The 18,388-nt window shown below is 41.8% G+C and overlaps 1 protein-coding gene across 1 annotated transcript in view; it reads right to left on the bottom strand.

Moving 5' to 3' along the window:
• The window catches only part of JAZF1 (JAZF zinc finger 1), a 293,318-nt gene that overhangs the window by 114,247 nt on the left and 160,683 nt on the right, over window positions 1-18,388 (bottom strand). The window contains exon 2 of the mRNA XM_040433576.1: window positions 3,608-3,680. Coding sequence (XP_040289510.1) covers window positions 3,608-3,680 — 73 coding nt within the window. The remainder of the gene's footprint in view (window positions 1-3,607; window positions 3,681-18,388) is intronic.

Here is an 18,388-nt window from a genome sequence, read left to right as displayed (position 1 = left end):
AGCATAATGTAGTGATCTTAATGCATGAATAAAAACACATGATCGGCGCAGACACATAAAAATGGGAAGAAGCAGGAATTATTATCTGATGAGAGATGTGTGGCTTTGATCCATCAGTCTCTGCCTCATGTCAAAGAAATCCGAACCAGCTCCTTAGGAGTCTAAAACTTCCTCCATTTCACTGATCTCTCCTTAAGAAAAAAAACGTTTTCCTTAGTCACACGAAAGAAAACATTTAGTCAACTGGAACACACATCGGTGCTACAAACTGGATGTGAGCCGAAAGTTTAAACTTTTACGATTTTGGTGGATCACACGTAAAGCGTGAGCGCAAATATGGTGAACATTGAGGTCAACAGAACAGAACGTTGGCAAGATAAGTCCATAATGATGTCTCAAATATCAGAGCTATACCTGCTGAATAGTTCTTCTAGATGTGTTCGGAGCATCCGAAATTCTAAATAGGGAGAATATAATAGGGACACAACATAATATTCTATGGCAAATGGTTAAGAATGACTCATTGATGGATCCTACTATGGGTATGTCCACACAGGGCGCAGATGGTGCGGAACTACGGGCGGAAAATCCACAACATTTCACAGTAGCAGCAAAATGTGCATGAAAATTAACAGGCGGCGCAGATTATAGACCTGCAGCATACCCATGTTTGTGATGCATAGGGTGAGATCCATGGCGTATCCTCAACAAAATTCACAAAAAAAATCGTCATGTATCTCATGTGGACGTTTGCTATGAATTTGTCATGGATTTTGCCACAGATGCAAGTTGAAGATATAAAGAACAATATACTGTATACAATATATTTTTTGTACTGGGCAGACCTGTTCCAATACTAGTTAGGAACTTAAAAATGATATGATATTGCTTCACATCTTCCTCTTAGGCTACTTTTCTGCTCAGCTTCATTAGGGCAGAGCGTGTGACCACAGTTTAGCTACAGTGTCTACAGGAGTGTGAGGTAGTCTGAGACACACCTCCTGTCTCATTGGTTCAGGCTGTTCCTCTGCTTCTTCCTAGCAGTGCATTTCAAAACTCCTTTAGGGTATGTTCACACGTAGCAAATCTCCAGGGTTTTATAGCACCAGCAAAATGGATGAGATTTTAAGAAATATTATCCAAATGCTGTGAAAAAAATTGACCTGCAGTGCAAATTTTAAATCCGCAGCATGGTAATTTATGCTGAAGATATCCACCACTGACAATGCTAGAACGCAGGAACGGAATTTGAATCCTGCACCGTACATGTAGGTCACTCTGGTTTAAAGGGGTTGTCCTGCCATTTATATTAATGACCTATGAAGAGGAGGTTGCCCTCCATGCGAGCTCTGCTTCCTGTTCATTACACTACGCGTTGTCTCCTATGGAGTGGTGACGTATTGTAATGATAAGTAGTTGCTCCATTCAAGTGAATGGAGCAAGTTCTTGTCAATACACTGCACTTCCGAGACAAGCGCTGATCAGCGGGGGTGCCGGGTGTCGGACCCTTGACGATCAGATATTGATGACCAATCCTGATGATAGGTCATCAATATAAATGGCAGGACAACCTCTTTAAAGCCCAGCCTATCACCTTGATTCTTGAAAGTCATGCACTAGGCCGCAATCCCTATTGTAAACATCTATAGGATTGATATTTGCATTCACCAACCGTACTGTGGATACAATGATTATTATTTCAATATGTGAGAGAGAATCTAAATCGCACATCCTCATTACTATGCTTTTGATATAACAACAGTTTTTATTATCAGCATGATAAAACATGGCTTTTCAGCACTATTATTAATAAATATAACCTTATGCTATGTACTAGTATTAGTATGTACTAGGCATTAGTATACAGTTTGATCAAAGAGCATAGGCCCACTTACCACGACAAGGTTGCCTCTTCAAGTGGGGACCTACTGTTATATCAAAAGCATAGTAATGAGGATGTGCGATTTAGATTCTCTCTCACATATTGAATACATTGTATAGACTTTTTTTCTTTCTCCCCCTTCTGGATCAGCACTCCTCCCCATTCGGCTCAGGTGCTTTTAATTGGCAGTAGTCTGCAAAGGGTCTATAAATTCCTACCACCTCTCAGTTGGTGTTCCTGAGAGGCTGTGAACAGGTGAGCTCTTTGCACCTGTTCACATTATGCGGTGCTGGACGGTGGCTATTGCTGCTTTTGTGCTGTGCTGGTGGAGTGATGGCGCCCAGGGCCTAGGTGGCTTTGCCGCATAGTGAGGGTGCTGGGTCCCGTTGCCTGCTGGTGCGGTGCGGGCGCGCGATGGTCGCTGCACAGTGCCGCGCCAAAGTTAGAGTAGGTCCCCACTTGAAGAGGCAACCTTGTCGTGGTAAGTGGGCCTATGCTCTTTGATCAAACTGTATACTAATTGACGGATCTCAATACCAGAAAATAGTAAGCTAGTGTGAAAGTAGCCTTTGTGAAGTGTCTGACAACTGTTTCTCATCGCAACCAGCAGAATTGTGAATACAGCTCTGAACTAATCTATGAGCTGCAACTCTGCATCAGTGCAGGATAAATAATGTTACAAATTTTCAAAGTTAGGCCGTATTTTTCATCCACGTGCTATCTGCACTCCGGTCTTTGAGTCTGCAAAAAAAAAAATGGACAGCACATTGATATCATCCGAATGCTGTCTGCAGACGCAAAATTATATAGCAGGCCCTCTTGTGGTCCGCATTGCGGATGAGAATAGCCATTTCTATTGATGGGAGTGAGGAAAATGTGGAAAATACACAGAAGGTATCCGTACTTGGCGGATCCGTGGTTTGCGGATCGAAATGAAGATATAGTCGTGTGCATGAGGTCAGAAAATCCCTATACAGGAGTGGTCGACCTGTTTCAGCTAAAAAGCCTTACCCATCATCCACCATGAGGCTTTTTAGCCGACCATTTTTTTTTTAAAGAAATAAACTCTGTGAATTTCATTGGACTGTTTCTGGTGTTGCATTTGTTTTGCTACAGTTCGGAAAACCTGATACTCCAGGAGTTAACGTGCACAGATATTGAGAAGAAGACAGGCTAAGCTGGATTTGTTCTTGTTTTTTGCCTATAATGTGACATACAGTACACAAATATGGTAGAAGAGCTACTATACGGTGAAATATCTTTGTGTCAGATATGTGCACACTTCAAATATTACAAATCAATTGATTCAGGCAACAAAAATATGATTTTTTGCTCCTGATATTATTTTAAGTATTATTATATCAAATGTTAATTCAGCTGAAGATGCCATTTATTTCTTTATGCTCCAACCATTGACTTTTTGCTCAAAAAGAGACAACAAAAAACAAGCAAGCACAATGACTTATGTTGTTAACAACTATTATACTTAGCTCTAAAGCATCAAATCTGTTTGTTGGGGTCGTAAATCTGGCTACAGGGCTCTGCACTGTGGCTCAGCTTCATGCTACAGTTCCAGAATCAGTCACCACCTTGTTAGCTATTTGTTGGAGACTGCACGCTGGTGCCAGAACAGTTCTCCTGGACAGATCATTGCAGGCAGCACTAATATATATGTGTACCTTCATTTACATCAAATAATCAGCTTACAAATAGACATGCACATACCTGTTGACGTAACTCAGCGCAACGTACGTCGGCTGCTGAAGTTCCTGCTTCTCCAAGACGCGTGGATCTGTGTCTGTAATACAGAGAGCAATTCCGTTAGACCACAGATAAAGCGAGCAATGTATAGTACATTAGGTACTGTCCTAGTACACAGCAGCTTAAAGTGTAACTGCCATTTCACTACCAAAAATGATACAGTATGTGATGCTGAAGGGAAGATATTCATGAAAATAAATTTTTCTGCTAATTTTACCTTTCTGATGTCTTTATTGAGCCCTTAGCAACCATATTTCTCTGTGCCTGTATTTAAGCTTCTTCCTAAAATCTACTACATTTCCTGTTGTGATGTTTGCCCTTTCTTGAGCCCGTCTTGTATTTCCGTCACTTCCCATAAGCCCTTGCTCTGCTTACATGAACTAGCAGGACCAATCAGAACGCAGATAACTTCCCACAGTACCCAGTTTGTATCCTCACATACAGCTAACCAGAGACAAGCCCTGCAATTACATTAAATCAGTAAGCATTTCTTTTAACCTCTTAACAGCCAGCTGTCCCTCATTCTCTTCCAGACTAGCAGGGAGGGAGGGGGCTGCTTATATCTCTGGTTTGGTACCAGCAAGAAATATGGGCTTTGTATTGTCTGAAAGCTGACATTCCAAGAATGTCAATACCAGAATGATAAAAATCTGTTCAGTACAGGGGAAGATATCAATGATAGAAATTGGAATACTGTGAATGAAGCTGAAAGTAAAAGCAGATTTTACCTGCGATTATTCCCGACTCTATTTCTAACAGTGAGTTCTCCTCTGTTGCTTGGACTAGAGCTGTCATTCTGGTCTTGTATAAAAAGCCTGTCAGCTTTCAAACAAGACCAGTGGCATATTTCTAGCTGCTACCATTGAGAAGATATCACCATCTAAAACAGACCTCCCCCCTCCACTTTCTACCTCAGCCCAGGTCCAGGCAGTCAGGGCTGAGCTCCTCCTCCCAGAACTCACCCGTCTCTTGTTATAATACTGAGAAGACGGACTGCACATGGCAACGCTGTGAAATGAGAGCTGCTAAATAGGAAAGTAGCATGCATGGAGTTATTAGCAGGTAAAACTGAAAATGATAAAAATTTAAAGCACAAAAGCACTTATACAGCAGGGTGTACTATATCATTAGGGAATTAAAAATGAAACGGCAGTTACACTTTAACAACTGTTTAAATGAACCTTATCAAATTTTCACTAAAATGCAGTGAGGTCCTGATTCACATTTACAATAAAATTTTATTGCATTTATTTCAATTTACTTGAAGAGCATCTGTCACCATGGCCATTCCTATTAAACCAGTCATACTGCCTGGTAGAGTTGATCATGGTGAATTAAATGAGTTCTATATTGCTGCAATTGGATGTACTGTTGCAGCAAAATGCTTACTTTAATTCTTATGCAAATGAGGTGCTCAGAGTACTGAGGGGCAGGCCTAGCTTACGCATTTAAATAGAGCTGCTATATTCATCAGCGCTTTACAGAAATTAGCATCCGGCTGTCCCCAATGGGGCTCACAATCTAAGCTCCCTATCAGTATGTCTTTAGAGTGTGGGAGGAAACCGGAGTACCCTGGGGAAACTCACACAAACACGTGGAGAACATACAGACTCCATGCAGATGTTGTCCTTGGTCAGATTTGGCTCCAGTGTTAACCACTGAGCCACCGTGCTGCCCCATGGGGCTGTCCCTGCTTTGGGGTGTGCACTGCACAAGTCTCTTCGCCAGCATGTGCAAGATTTCAAGGTCAGGCATCAGAACAGTGAAAAAGTGGGGAGTGGACGAGGAAAAGCAGTGCTCCAAGGGGAAAGGCCAAAACCTTGGTGCTCTGAAAAAAAAAAAAAACACTTTGGTGGAGATTTAGAATCTTCCTTGCACCTGAAAATGTGTTAAAAAGTCACAATTGTGACCTTTTTAAAAATTGTCACATCTCTCAGTTTTAGGCCGCCCTAGCCACCAGTGATGGTCAGTTCGCAGTGTTCACAAGCGAACATATGCGGGCTGCCATCTTTAGTAAGGTAGACTCACCCGTCCGGCGATGCACAGGTAAGCCCTTACCTGTGCCTGTGCCGTGAGCCGGTCTGAAATCAAATGCGATCACCGGGAGCAGGCAGTTCCAAGAACAGCCGCCGGGGGCCTTCATCGGGCTGTTCTCGGAACTGCCTGCTCCCGGTGACCGCATTTGATTTCAGACCGGCTCCCGGCACAGGTAAGGGCTTACCTGTGCATCGCCGGACGGGTGAGTCTACCTTACTAAAGATTGCAGCCCGCATGTGTTCGCTGGCGAACACTGCGAACTGACCCTCATTGCGAGCCACTTTCCCTAAAGGGGGCGTGGCAAGCAATTCCGATAAATGTATCTTCATTTGCGCCAGTTTTCTGGTGCAAATGAAGCCATAAATTTACAGCAACTCTGAGCCGTCATAGATTTCTGTTTAGGTGCATGGACTGCAGGAGGATGCACCTAATATATGACGAGGCCTGAAATTAGGGCATCCTCCGGTGGCGCAGGGGATATCAAGACAATCTCCCCCTTTTGTCTATGTATTTTCAAGCAGAAACCTGAAAATTTAAAGGACCTGAAACACAAAGAATTATAGAATGAAAATAACGATTCATTCTATAATTATTACGCGTGGACTTGGACAAACACTTTCGTTTTAACCTAAATATGTTGCATCCAAAAGTGGATGGTAAACAGAAGCGATGGTCGTGATGTAAAATGAAGCACCTCTAGGAAAGAAACTTAAGGGTGGCTGCACACTATGCGCATAATGCTCATTTTCCTTTTTTCGTTAGGATTTTAAAATCTGCAGCATGTCTATTATTTGTGCGATTCTGCACCTTCTGTAGAGCGGTTTGCCCTGGCAGTGGGTCACATAAACAGAAAAGCTGCATGAAATTTGAACAAAAAACCGAATCAAAACTACACAAAAATAGAGCAGATTTATGTGCCTTTTTTATTGTGCAGTTTTGGTGTGGATTTCATGAAGGTTTACAACTGTGCAAGTTCCCTTAAAATTGCATTAAATCTATACATTTTATAATAGTATTTTTCATACCACATTCAGCTTTTTTGCTATTACATGGATTTGTATCTTTTTTTTATAAAATCAAATACACGGATTTGTATCTCTTATAAGCTACACGAACCATTCATCTATGTAACAATGTAACAGTGTTCTACCGCAAACATTACATCTTTATTTTCCGCCAGCAAACTTTCCAACCACCACTTTGTTTACCCCGATGCTTAGTGTAATTTACTATTACTCCTTGTGACATATTCTAAAAATATGCTATTAATTCACCATTAAGATTCTGATTAAATATGACTGTTCATTCCCCCATATATTTTCCCTTTGTCTATGCACAGGGAAATGGGGAAAGATATATATCAGCGCGTGGAAATAAGCTGGCGTACAAAAATGCACTGCGGCGCTCACAAATTCTGTTACTTTGTGATTTGTGCTTTCTGACAGTTGCAAATAATGTTCATTCAGCATTTTATCAAACCCTACCTTGCATCACTGTTCTGCGGGCCTATTGCCTCTAAATCCAGCTACCTAGAAAAAACATGTCATCTGAATCATACATATTCCTCCTAAGTTCGGCCTGTTTTATTATGTTGCCAACCATGCTCCATAGGTTATATATTACTGGCTGAAATTGACTGTCAAAGTGTATCTGTTCCCTGCCACAGGCTTGGAAAGATTTAACCCCTCGCACTCCTCGGCCTCTTAATACCTTGGTCGAGAAGCTGACTGCAGACTTCGGCAGCGCCTTACCTCACTGCAATTAATGGTAAGGTTTATGGCAGCGAACCGATAAAATATTTATGTCTATTGAACAACTGAAGTTTCTCCAGCTTCTTAAAGTAACATTGATTTTTGCTTAAAAAGTTTGTTAATGTGAATTAGTTGACCTGAACTGAAATGCTGGGGACGGGCCGAGTCGGTTTTTTTTTCTTCCTTTCTTTGTTATAGGCCTTATCATCACTTCTGGTAATCATTGCAACAAAAAGCTTTAAAATGAAATTAAAAGAGAAAAAATGAAGCTCTTGAGTCGTCAAAATGTTACTAATTGCGTTTAGCTGTTTGATAAAAGGAAATTATCATAAAAAATTACATTTTATTCATACTAGGCTGCTGTTCTAAACATATATGGTGTTTTTTTAATTTTTATCGAAAAATCTTAAAAGGTTATTCTCTTTATCAGTTGCTTTTGGGAAAGGTAGATGATCATACGTGCTGCTCAGCAGCCTAGGAAAGCTGGGTGACAAACTTTGGGCTTGTTCACGCGACCGTTGTCCCTCCGTTGCCATATTGCGGCCCGCATACGGCGGGTCTGTAATACACGGTGAACTGGCCGTGTGCATTCCGCATTTCATTCACTTGAATGGGTCCGCAAATCCGGAGATGCGGTGCGGAACGGAACCCTACGGAAGCACTACAGAGTGCTTCCGTGGGTTCCGTTCAGTGCCTCCACACCGCAAAAAGATAGAACTTGCTCTATCTTTCCGCAGAACGGACGGAACGCGGACCCCATTCAAGTGAATAGGGTCGCAATCTGCATGCGGCAGCCCCACGGCCGGTGCCCGTGCATTGCGGACCACAGCACGGGCACGGAGGGGCAACGGTCGTGTGAACAAGCCCTTGGTGGGGGTGAAATCGCAACCTTTCCATAACATGACCTCTTTTATGTAGAGCTGATGGTACCAACCACACTGCTCTTATACTAGGAATGTAAATTCTTTTTGCTTTCGTGTCTGCAGTGGCTTCCAGCAGTGGCCATCCTCATCTACTATAGCTCAGCTGCGTTGCAGTACCTGAGAAGGGCCACTACACTGTGCACTGAGTTCTGGTGTTCCATACACGCTTTAGGCCCCTTTTCACACTGACGAGAATTCTGTGCGGGTGCAATGCGTGAGGTGAACGCATTGCACCCGCACTGAATCATGACCCATTCACTTCAATGGGGCTGGGCAGATGAGCGGTGATTTTCACGCATCACTTGTGCGTTGCGTGAAAATCGCAGCATGTTCTATATTCTGCATTTTTTTACGCAACGCAGGCCCCATAGAAGTGAATGGGTCTGCGTGAAAATTGCAAGAAAGTGCGGATGCGGTGCGATTTTCACTCATGGTTGCTAGGAGATTATAGGGATGAGCAACCCCGGACCCCATTAAAGTCTATTTACTGTATTATTTTCCCTTATAACACGGTTATAGGTGAAAATAATAGCATTCTTAATACAGAATGCATAGTAAACTGTGTACTGAGGGGTTAAAAAATAAAATAAAAATTAACCCACCTCATCCAATTGATCGCGCAGCTGGCATCGTCTTCTTGCTTCTTCTAGGACCTGCAAAAGGGCCTTTGATGACGTAATCGCGCTCACCACGTGCGCGATCAATTGGATGAGGTGAGTTAATTATATATTTTTTTTTTTCCTCTCAATCCACATTTTAGTAAGCATTCTGTATTCAGAATGCTATTATTTTCCATTATAACCATGTATAAGGGAAAATAATAAAATGAATAGAACACCTAACCCAAACCCAAACTTCAGTAAAGAAGTCCTGTTTCGGGTCTGGGTACCACATTCATTTTTTTTTCACGAGCATGCAAAACGCATTGCACTCGCGCGGAAAAAACTGAACATCGGCACGCTAGCACAGTCAAAACTGACAGAAATTGTGTGCCTACTCGCGCGGTTTTTCTGCAATGCACACGGCGCAAATCCGGGACGCCGGTGTGAAAGGGGCCTAAAATGCCCACATAGATGTAGGACGCTCAGTGAACCACTAACAATACTCACAGCCTTGCACAGAACATCGCCAACCAGACGGCAGCTTATTTATGGCTTTATGTGGGATGGATCGGTAAGCGGGCCAGGATTACCCAGAAGCCCCTGTTCCACTGATTCTGCAGGTGCACAGAATCAGTACAGATTGCCAGAAGCCGTGTAGATGCCGGAGCTGAGCAGAATTAATAATGATAAATGTCGTTATCTCTAATGATTTCCTGACGCACACCGGGCACGCGCCAGAACTGCCTGACTCTGCACTTTCCAGCCAGTTAAAAAACACAAAATTCTTGGGCCTTTTTCAATAAATTATTTCAAATCTACACGAGCGCCGACCATTATTAAAAGGCTGCTCTGTAAATCACGAAGGCGTTTTTTCATCTTCTGCCACTTTTACGACAGAAAAATATCTTCATCATATGAAATTATGCGCGTCTCGGCTGTTACCCACCTCTTCTCCATATCAATTATTACCGCGCAGTAATGAGACGAGCTGCTATACGGGTGTGAACAATTGGTCTTAACTATAACCTTTCCAGCTGTCATGGCAGCCTCAAATATGCAATTAAAATGAAAAATAAGTGTGCGCCGAGGATTCATGCATATTACTCCTAATAACACGCAGATACAGACAGCGGCAAGCGGGTGGCAGCACGGAGAACATCAATCAGAGCCCACGGAGAAGTGCCCGGAGGGCATCAACAGTTCACAACGCATGGCACTAAATTTCGTGTTTAGGACATGCCAGTGTATATTCAGATGTCTTCTACTGTTATCTTTAGCTACCTTTTCACTTACCTCTTCTAAGGAATTTGTCAGCGGAGACATTTTAAAGTCTTGCTGCAAGTTGCACTTTAATAGCGGCGCTTCTACACGCTGATATTTTTCCTACTGGTTAGGCCTCATTCACACAACCGTACCAAGAAGTCCGCATCCGTTCCACAATTTTGGGGAACGGGTGCGGATCCATTCATTTTAACAGGGCCGCAAAAGATGCGGACAGCACACTGTGTGCTGTCTACATCCGTTGTTCCATTCCGTGACCCCGCAAAAAAGATAGAGCACGTCCTATTCTTGTCCTATTCTTGTCCGCAATTGCGGACAAGAATAGGCATTTCTATCATAGTGCCAACCATGTGGGGTCTGCAAATTGCGGAACGCACAACACGGGCCAGTATCCGTGTTTTGTGAAACTACAACTCTCATGCATGCACGCTTACTGGGCTGTTCTTGTAACGCCCTATAGAAGTGAAAGGAGGATTCTGGGAGTTGTAGTTTCAGAACAGCTGGAGGGCCGGAGGTTGCTGATCTCTGTGCTAGAAAGGTGTGCAGAAAAAGTAGGCTGGGTGTTACCAGTTGGGGGGGGGTGTCCCTGCACTGTCCATTCACTGATGATAGAGCCAGACTGTGTAGGGACATGCTCTTTGACAAGTGGAACAGAGAGATACATACATTTCTAGGAGTAATAACAGACGATTGGTACAAAGATAAGAAAAGATGATCCAGAACTGTTATTTAGAGGAGTTATCCAACACATACAATGAATAAAGCATTTTAAAAAATGAAGTATTATTGCAATTAGGGATGAACGAATCGACTTTCAACTACAACTACAGTATTAGAATGTATTGGCTCCGATGAGCCAGTTTTTACTTCGCAAACCCGAGTTCGGTAAATGGTTTTTAACAGTAGAAATGAATTTCTTAAGTTATTACGCGAAGTCTCGAAGTAATGAGCCAATACATTCTAATACTGTACGGAGCGCTCACTCTGCACCGTATTCAAAGGAAGTTTTATGGGAATCAACTTCGGATGTTTCATCCGAAGTTGATTCGCTCATCCCTAATTGCAGTATAATGTACATGTAATAAAAAAATGACGTTTTTTGTATTTACATGACATTTTCCTCTCTAGTAGTGCCCCCTGCTGTTTATCATTTACCTTCTCCTGCATTCATAGATGGGCAAACATGCTGAGTAACTTCCCTGCTCCCTTCATCTCCCTGCAGTGCTGGCAGAGAAGCAGGTGAAGTGGTCCACACACATTTCATTCCTACATCCCTGCTGCTAAATTGTGTCTCTAGACAGTGAAGAAGGACGTTTTAGCATTACATACCATATGTATCTCTGGGGCTATATATTTTCTATGCAGGGGAAGAAGGGGGTTAACACGAGCTAATAGCCATGCATCCTGAGAGAGGCAGGCTCTTGATGAGCTGCTGCCCACCCACAGAAAGGAAAGCAAGTCCTCCTACATATATGTGAGTAAAAGCTGTTTAAAATCCATGTGATAAACCATTTAAGGAGGAATGCATTTACTAAGGGCTCATGCACACGAACGTGTGCCGCAAATTGTGGTCCGCAATACAAGGGCACCGACCACAGGGCCGCAGCATGCAGATCGTGGACCCATTCACTTGAATGGGGTCCACGATCCGCATCCGACGGTGCATGCACTACTTTTTTGCGGTGCAGAGGCACGGAGAGAAACCCCACGGAAGCACTCTGTACAGCTTCCGTGGGGTTCCATGCCTCCGTTTCGCACCAACCTTCCGGATTGCATTCCCATTGAAGTGAATGGGTCCGTGTATTGCGGACCCGCTGTTTGCGGGTCGCAATACGGGCAACGGCTGTGTGCATGAGCCCTAAAACAGACATATGAGGAGAGGTGACCGGTCCTCCTTTAGATTTAGGTCTTATTGGAATTATTTTGGTCAGTACTGTGCCCTTTTGGGTCATTACTCTGATCTTCATAGATTTTGAGTGACATTTTCTATAGACCTGCCTTGCAGCATTGTAATTAACTGGTGCTAGAACTGGTCGTCATTCAGCATCTGATACCTTTGAAAAAGATGAAGGTACCGCAGATATAGAAAATTGACTCCACTAGTTTCTCACAAGTTTTATAGTGTATTTATTTATACCATACGTATCTGATTCTGGGTGGTCTGACTTCTGGGCCCCCCACAGATCCAGAGAAGGGAGGACCGGACCTCTGTTTACAGAAGAGACTTGGACACATGTATGCAGTCACTCTCCACTGAAGTCTATGGGAAATACGGAAACAGCTCAGTTTTCAGATAAATCTCCCTCTCATACTCCAGGGCTGAGCAGCAGAAATTTATGGACTTCTGTCAGTTTCACTGCAACAAAACTATGAGCCATGTCTATATTTTTCTAAAGGATTTACATAGAAATAATGGATTGCAGGCAATTTTATTATTTTTATGGGGTGAATAAGTTGGTCCACAAGCCAACTGTGGGCCAAAAATACAACTGCTTCTAAAGCCAACAGTCACGTCACTTTTCAAGTTGACTTCTAGTTTGTACGCACACAAAATCAGGGTGAATCATTTTCTCTCTTTAGTTTTTTAGTTTCCATAAATGTATTATGTTGGACATGAATTGTTAAAGGGGTTGGCCCGTCTCACACATTGGTGGCATTTCACTAGAAGATGGGACCCACACCTATCTCTAGAACAGGGCCCGCAAAGTGAAGGAGAGCACACAACACATTAGAAGCATGCGCTCCAGTTCCAGAAATAGCCAAGCCAGTCTCATAGAAGTGGAGGGTGGCCGCGCCTGCATTGTACATCCTTGTTCACTTTGGGGGTCCTGTTCTAGAGATAACTGCAAGTTCCAGGGGTGAGACCCACACTTATCTTATGTTGGTGACATACCCTAGCAATATGCCACCAATGTGTGAGATGTGCCAACCCCTTTAAGCTTCATTCATACTTGTCAAATATATGTCAAAATAAGAATGCCCTAAAAACCTGAAAACTCAGTTGTGGCTACTGATAACCCCAACCCACGCACATCAACTGTGGAAGCTGAGATATAGGGGGTTGTCTTAGTGGTCTACACACTATACAGCTGCTTTAGCTTCCCTTGTTCCTGTAGGATGTAGAGAACCCTATGCATTTTTTTTCCGTAAAAAAAACACACGACAAAAAAGTCTTGCATGTGAGACTATTTTGTCCACTAAAATGGCAGACTCTCGAACGGAAACTTCTGTTATTTCCATTAAAGCAGCAGAACTAAGGAAATCAATATTGCTAATGTGAACAAGCCCTACTAAAACCATCTCTCTGCACCCTAAAGAAATAAAATGGAGATTAAGTTAATCAAACATATAGAATATCATAGTTGTTAACAGTCACAAATTTGCTGGGACTGAGGAGGAGCCTGGCCTGCAGAAGAAGATTTGGGGCGAGAAGAGGCGAGTATTTAAAGGTGTCAGATATGGGGTCTGATGAAGTTTGGGATCTGAAGGCATAATTATGGGGACTGATGTAGGTTCTAAATATTCGGGTCTGGGGTATGGTCTGAGGTCTGAATATTGGTTTTTGGTCAGTGCTTTGACTACTGGATTTTGAGGGCTGAATGTTGGGGGTCTGTATTATGGGGTCTAAATTATGGGATTTGGGGTGTGAATTATGAGGTCTGGTTTGGGTTGTAAATATTTGGGTCTGATCTGGGGACTGAATATTGAGTTCAGGTCTGGCACCTGAATAATTGGGTATGAATATTGAGGTTTGGTCTGGTGTCTGCAAACATATTGGAGTCTGGACTGGATAAAAAGACATTAGTAATACACTTTTCTCACAAGGGACTGAAAGTGCAGAAAAGGTTTTTCAGGCTTAAAAAAAAATAACAGCAAAATAGGTCTGAGATCATTGTTACGAGCAACACCCTCCTTCGATAATGCCCTCACTGTATGATCCTTAAATTGAGGAAAATATACAGGGAATATTTTTTTTTTTTTAAGTATATTCATGTTATGCCACACACCAACAAGCCCCACCCCATAACAAGACAAAACCTGAAGTGCCCCTACAAAATGTTCAAATGTTGGCAATTATGGGATACTCTGGTTTAGTTCACTACCTGAACAGCAGACAGGGGACTAATGTTAATCATGAGAGCAAGGTAATTCGAGGGAGATACAGCAAAATGTCTTTCTGTTTTGGGCAAGAGCAAAAGTGTTCAAATTCTGAGCCGCACATAAAACAGATTTAATAAAAGGTCAAACCTGGAAGCCAACATGGAGAGCGGTGAATGAAACGTATATATCTCTAACTAGGAGATCATTAGGCCTTTTTACATGGTGTAATGTTTTTGTAGCTTATGGTAATGTGGACTGATTTAAAAGCTATAATTATCTCCATGGCCCATGGCATTTATTAATGGGCGATTCAATTTGGCAAAAACCTTCATTAATCAAAGCAGCCAACGGTAGACCCTGAGAATTAAGGTAGAAATAACAAGCGGAGTAAATCACTGGTGCATTTAATAAATATAGCTGAAGGCTCCAAACCTATATATGTTTTCCCAAAGAAAAGAAAAATGGAAAGTAGATTCTACTGGGCAGCACTACTTACTGTACATGCATCTGTAAGCCTTCTCCGATGACATATGGATAATATAGTTATATATATAACGCACTCATATAGCAATTATAGCTAGCAATATAATAATTATAAAATTTTGTTTTATTATAAAAAATAAAGAAAAAAAAACATATTACACCTTTAACCCTTTCAGGACACAGCCTATTCTTAATTTTCATTTTTCCTTCCCAGTCTTCCAAGAGCCATTATTTTTTTTTCCGTTTTCTGTTCACGTAGCTGTGTAAGGGCTTGATTTTTTTCTTTTTACAGGACAAGTCGTATTTTTTAATGGCATTGTTTATTTTACCATAGCTTTTATTGAAAAACGGGAAAAAATTATTTGTGCTGTGAAATTAATGTCAATTCTACCAAGTATTTTTTTGGTTTTGTTTTCACAACCTTCAATGTGTGCTAAAAATTACATGACCTTATTCTGTGGGTGAGTAAGGTTACGGCGATACCTAATTTATATAGTTTTTATTATGTTTTACTACTTTAAAAAAAATATTTTTATTTGCATTGCCATATTCTGACAGCCATAACTTTTGTATATTTCTGTCTTCCAGAGCTCTATGAGGGCTTGTTTTTTGCAGGGTAAACTGTAGTTTTTAATGATACCATGGTATAATTTTGGGGTCCATATGACTTTTTAATCACTTTCTATTAAATTTTTTTGAGTGGACAAGGTGACAAAAAAATGGTAAAGCGTACACCACTCAGGAAAAATATTTTTATATTTAAGAATTTTTAGATGCAGTGATACCTGTTAAGATTAATACTGTTCATTTATTTTTATATGTAAACGAGGAAAGGGGTTGATTAGAATTTTAGTTTTTGTGTTTTTTATATATATATATATATATATATATATATATATATATATAATTTTTTTATTTCCTTTATTTTTATTTTTAGTCCCCTTAGGGGAATTGGACATGCAGTCTTCTGATCGCAATAGAATCCCATAGATCGCAATAGAATACTATTGTGGTCTAAGGGATTCTAACACTTTGCCTGAGAAGTCATGCCTCATGCACGGCTTTTCAGATAGTTAGCCATGACAACCCTGGGAAGTTTCCCAAGGTCCCAGGCCATCATGGCAACCAATCAGAGCCCTTCAGTTTCACTCTGGGGCTCCAATTGGAAGGTATAGGGAGCCCCATCCTTCTGCCTAACCCAACAGATGATGTGATTGCTATTGATTGGTGATTTTATTTTTCTAATTTTCCATATCACTACTTTTTTTGTTTAATTTGTTTTTCCATGTTACTATATTTAAAAAAATCTAGGGACAATAGCCTAGTAATATGCTGATATTTTATGTCCTGTAGAAATCCCTCTTCAGCAGTCATCTCATTATCATTACAGATAGGCTTAAAATGAAAGAAAGCACCTACAGTATATGAACCCTTTGGAATTATATGGATTTCTGCACAAATTGGTCATAAAATGTGATCTGATCTTCATCTAAGTCACAACAATAGACAATCACAGTCTGCTTAAACTAATAACACTGAAAGATTTAAATGTTACCATGTTTTTATTGAACACACCATGTAAACATTCACAGTGCAGGTGGAAAAGTATGTGAACCCCTAGACTAATGACATCTCCAAGAGCTAATTGGAGTGAGGTGTCAGCCAACTGGAGTCCAATCAATGAGATGAGATTGGAGGTGTTGGTTACAGCTGCCCTGCCCTATAAAAAACACACACCAGTTCTGGGTTTGCTTTTCATAAGAAGCATTGCCTGATGTGAATGATGCCTCACACAAAAGAGCTCTCAGAAGACCTACAATTAAGAATTGTTGACTTGCATAAAGCTGGAAAGTATATACTGATAACACAAGATCCACCATTCACACTAGGTGATGTCATGGCTCACCCTCTCCCCTTCATTGCACAGGTCACAGAAGATGTCTAGAAAACTCTCCTATAGACAGCAATGAACATCTCATCTCTATTGTGTCTATGGTTCATGTGCATGTCTCTAAATGCTGTTAACAACAGCTCGGGCAAGATGGCTGCCCCCATAATCTTGTCTAAAAATCTACAATCAGAATATTTATCGGGTATCTGGTAATAATTGGTAGAAATTATACAGATAACACATTCCCTTTAAATTAGGGCCTATGTAAACATTCTATCACCTGGAATACGCTAAGAGTTATTTGGACAGTTCTTTGAAGACTCAATATTGGCATTTTCTAACTACTCAGTAATACATGATGATACAGTCAGCACAGAGATCTCTCCCCTGATCTACAGTATTTATACCCAGGACTGTGACTCGGGGACATCCTCTGCATCTGGAGGAATAAAGGTTTCTACACAAACATAGAAGATAATTCTTTACGGTAAGAGCAGTGACACTATCAATCTCTTTGCCAGTGGATGTGGTAATGGTGAACTCACTAAAAGAGTTCAAGAGGGGCGTGGATGTATTTCTGGAGGGTGATAATATTGCAGGTTTTAGTTACTAGCATGGACGAAACTATAGCCATAGCACTTGCTATGGGGTCGAGAAGTTGTGGGAGCCAATCAGGTACAAAACTATTGTACCTTTTTGTGGGGAATAACAATATGGTGTTTTTTTATCTGATATATGGTGCTATTATACCTTTATTGCTACTTATGCTGCTGTTTTAATTTTCTTTCACTAGGTGGTAGGGATGCAGATGTTAGGCTCCTTTCACATCACCGTTTCTCCTTTCCGTTCTCCGGCTCCGAACGGACCCCATTATAGTCTATGGGTTCTTTAGGCTCCGTTACTCTCAGTTAGGTCTCAGTTATCTGCAGAATCCGTCCTTTCCGTTCTCCTGCTCCTCAACGGTGGATGACACTATTAAGGGAGCGGAGTGCTGTGGAGGTCACAGTTCAGGGGGCAGGTAGGGTAGCCATTCAGGCCACTTTCAAAAGTAGGACTTAAAAACCCAGCCACCAGGTCCTGTTAAGCCACCCCCCTGATCCGGTTAGGCCACGCCCCCTCCCACTCCACAGCCGTCAGGGATTGAAAAAATGAAGGTAAAAATCAACTTCTGTCAGCTGCAGGGGTGGGAGGGAGGGTGACTTTCTCCCTGCAGCTCACAATCAAACAGCACAGTGCTGCTGTCTTAGGCCCCTTTCACACGGGTGAGATTTCCACGCGGATGCGATGCGTGAGGTGAACGCATTGCACCCGCACTGAATACAGCCCCATTTATTTCTATGGGGCTGTTCACATGAGCGGTGATTTTCACGCATCACTTGTGCGTTGCGTGAAAATTGCAGCATGCTCTATATTCTGCGTTTTTCACGCAACGCAGGCCCCATAGAAGTGAATGGGGTTGCGTGAAAATCGCAAGCATCCGCAAGCAAGTGTGGATGCGGTGCGATTTTCACGCACGGTTGCTAGGAGACGATCGGGATGGAGACCCGATCATTATTATTTTCCCTTATAACATGGTTATAAGGGAAAATAATAGCATTCTGAATACAGAATGCATAGTAAAACAGCGCTGGAGGGGTTAAAAAATAAATAAAATTATTTAACTCACCTTAGTCCAC

This window comes from Bufo bufo, chromosome 5, assembly GCF_905171765.1.
Source record: "Bufo bufo chromosome 5, aBufBuf1.1, whole genome shotgun sequence".
In the NCBI taxonomy this organism is placed as follows: domain Eukaryota; kingdom Metazoa; phylum Chordata; class Amphibia; order Anura; family Bufonidae; genus Bufo; species Bufo bufo.
This window is presented reverse-complemented; position numbering and strand designations above follow the sequence as displayed.